The sequence below is a fragment of the Onychostoma macrolepis genome, unplaced genomic scaffold (assembly GCF_012432095.1).
Source record: "Onychostoma macrolepis isolate SWU-2019 unplaced genomic scaffold, ASM1243209v1 Scaffold5, whole genome shotgun sequence".
Lineage (NCBI taxonomy): Eukaryota > Metazoa > Chordata > Actinopteri > Cypriniformes > Cyprinidae > Onychostoma > Onychostoma macrolepis.
In genome coordinates this window covers 20,549-23,461 of record NW_026704869.1, presented here as the reverse complement: position 1 = coordinate 23,461, position 2,913 = coordinate 20,549, and the positions used below count along the sequence as shown (strand labels likewise).

At 35.4% G+C, this 2,913-nt stretch overlaps 1 protein-coding gene across 2 annotated transcripts; it reads right to left on the bottom strand.

Moving 5' to 3' along the window:
* Positions 1–896: 896 nt before the first annotated feature.
* LOC131535616 (transmembrane protein 220-like) lies at positions 897–2,913 on the bottom strand. 2 transcript variants are annotated; one of them, XM_058768267.1, is made up of 6 exons: positions 2,701–2,908; positions 2,537–2,566; positions 2,386–2,446; positions 1,861–1,984; positions 1,707–1,766; positions 946–1,583 (listed from the first exon to the last, which is right to left on the bottom strand). In XM_058768267.1, the coding sequence occupies exons 1-6, from the start codon at positions 2,794–2,796 to the stop codon at positions 1,451–1,453; spliced, it is 504 nt and encodes a 167-aa protein (XP_058624250.1). In that variant the 5' UTR covers positions 2,797–2,908; the 3' UTR covers positions 946–1,450. The 2 variants fall into 2 exon arrangements, with proteins under 2 accessions (XP_058624251.1, XP_058624250.1); XM_058768268.1 differs by lacking the exon at positions 1,707–1,766 and having other exon boundaries at positions 897–1,583; positions 2,701–2,913.

Genomic DNA, 2,913 nt, shown 5'->3' with positions numbered 1-2,913 from the left:
GTTCAAAAGTCTGCATACCCTAAGGCTGATGATACACTGGACAACTTTTTGAGCAATGTTGCCATCAATGGGCAACCACGTGACATACAGGGCCCACAACCAATCTATCCAGATAGAAATTTGTTACCCATTGTTAATGGGAAAATGCCCAAGCAACATTGCTCAAAACAGTTGCCCCATGTATCATCAGTATTAGTTCTTATACTGTGTATTGCCCCCTTAAGCATCAATGGCAGTGTGCAGTCTTTTGTAATAGTTGTCTATGAGGCCCAAAATTCTTGCAGGTGGTATAGCTGCCCAGTCATCTTGGCAAAATGCCTCTAGGTCATTCAAAGTCTTTGCTCGTCTTCAGGGGCGCAGGAGACATTTTCAAGTGGGGGGGACCAAACTGTCAGCAAAAGCCCACATGGTAATATCAGATTTCCAGATATCGGACCACCACTTCAGGCTCACCGTCGGACCATTATCATATATTAAACTTGCCTGATAATTAATGGAATAATATTTATTATTATTAGAATACAAAGTAAGTGAAATAAGAAGTACATATGAATGATAAAAACTTAGGAATCAGTAAAATGCCTGCAGAATACCAAAGCTGTCCCCTGTAGACCAGCCTTTTATGTGGGAGAATATATTTATTGTTGTCAGCCACTTTAACATTGTAAATACACAGCCTGAACATTAACACTGCACTGTGCTTACATACAGGTAAATAAAAAAACCTTAAATTATGATTAAATTAAAATGTACTGTGTTTTAACATTAATTTATATTTAATTTAGTGATTCATCTGCGTACTAGTCTAATGGCACTCGTTCCATACTTTGAGAACAACTGAAACGAGGTCTGCATCCGAAATTGTACAAAACGAGTTGGCCTACCTACAAATAAAAAATGACACTGACTGTTTGATCAAAATCTCATAAGTATTGATCAAGCCGAGTTTGGTGTAATGACGTTATTTAGCTATTGTTAATGTAAAAGTTTTGCACTGTTTTTGAAAATGGGCATGTTTTATTGTGTTAAAACATTTTTATTTTGTATATGTCATGTTGATTTGATATTTAAAAACTAATTTTAGCTGTAAGCCAAGCTCAACAGTATAAATAAATCAGAGACGTAGACCCATCAGAAACACTGAGACTGAATTTAAACCTTCAGATGGCAGATATGACTTGTTTTCTTTTTTACATAAAGGCATTATGACACATATAGGCCTACTGTTATTTATTTTCAGATAAATTCAGGAGATTGAGAGCACAAAGACAAATAGCATTATCATCAAGTTTGTATAGCACTACAGTGTGTAGTGTTTACAATTGAATTATTAAATATTTTTGTTCAAGATCGATGGCTGCTGATTGTCTCATATTATCAGTGCACTTTAGTAAAGTTCAGTTGATCTGTATGTTGTGCTGATCTAGAGCGTCTTGAGTGTTTTATCTGATCAGAGAGCAGTTGTACAGTGTTCAGGCCAGTACTTCCTCAGCTCTGTGTTCATGTAGTAATAGATCCATGTGATGAAGGGAAACACTGTGATTCCCACAGCAGTGCAGACCCTGACAGAGCCCACAGAACTCCTACAGGACACAACACACATTCAATAACTCTCATAATTCAGCTGAAAAACATTCGTACCGAGTCACAGTCTTCAGAACAGCATTTTAACATGGATGTTAAAAATCATACAATAATGCATTCACCTTCCTGAATGTCGACACAACAGCAGCCAGAAAACCATCAACATGAGTCCACAACATTCCCTAAGAGCAACATTTATGCAATAAATGAATTAAAGCGGTTTTATTCCCCTAGTGTAATTGAATCTTTGTCAAAACCCCTCTGAATTGTCGTTACCTTCCTTCCTCTTGTTGGAAAATGTCTGTAATTCCCTCTTTATAGAGTTTCCAGCCCAGAATGACTCCAAACGTTGAAGCTACAAGCACATGCAGATCAGCCATTCTCCTCCATAATAATGACTCTGGAAAGGGTATAACATAATTTCATTTATAACTCTAAAATCTACCATAATCTCTTATGGCTGTCAAGAAATGGGATTTTGTATGTGAAAAATGCATGCAGACTGAAAGTCAAGTTGTGTGTCTTCTGAATAGTTTTTACACACTTAAATTTGTACATATAGTTTATTTGTCTTTTAATGCAAAACATTGTGCTTTATGTGGTAAATATTGCATATCGTGTTTTATGAAGTAAATAAATATATAATAATTTTATGTATATTTTATATATCAGACAATACCAAAATCGAATAAAAAAATGCAATTATTTTTATATTTCCATGATTATTTTTTGAAGTATTTCTTCTACACTAGATGGCAGCATTGCGTCTCATTTTGATCATGAAGAACTTCATTTTCTTACCTGTTATTTGTGGTTGACAGCAAAGCAAAAAACACAATCCAGCTGGAATAGCATAACCAACCTGCAGAAACGAACACAAAATAATATAAGGAGCATATATCGTTTTACAGCGGCAGCAATGTTTCTCATTTGAGGTGAAAGTGAGTCTTACCATCCACAAAGCAGCATCCGGATCATTTATCTAAAGATAATCAAACAAATCAGCGGTTAATCTGTTAATTATCAATTATCACCTCTTATATACATAAATGAGTGTTTTATTTGATAATTATAGCTCATAAAATGCATGCAAATGAACATAAAAGTAACATTTACCTGCACGTAAGTTGCCAGCGAGAAAAACACTGACATGAATAAATTACAAACTCTCCAGATGATCTGAGACAACGAGACACTCATCTTGTCCTTCATTTGGGCTCTTGAGCATTTAATGAGTTTATCAACATTTCTCTGAAACGAAAAACACTGGACTTTATAACTGTACTGTTTTCCGGATATGACGATCCGCGGGATAAAGCTAAGCATTGT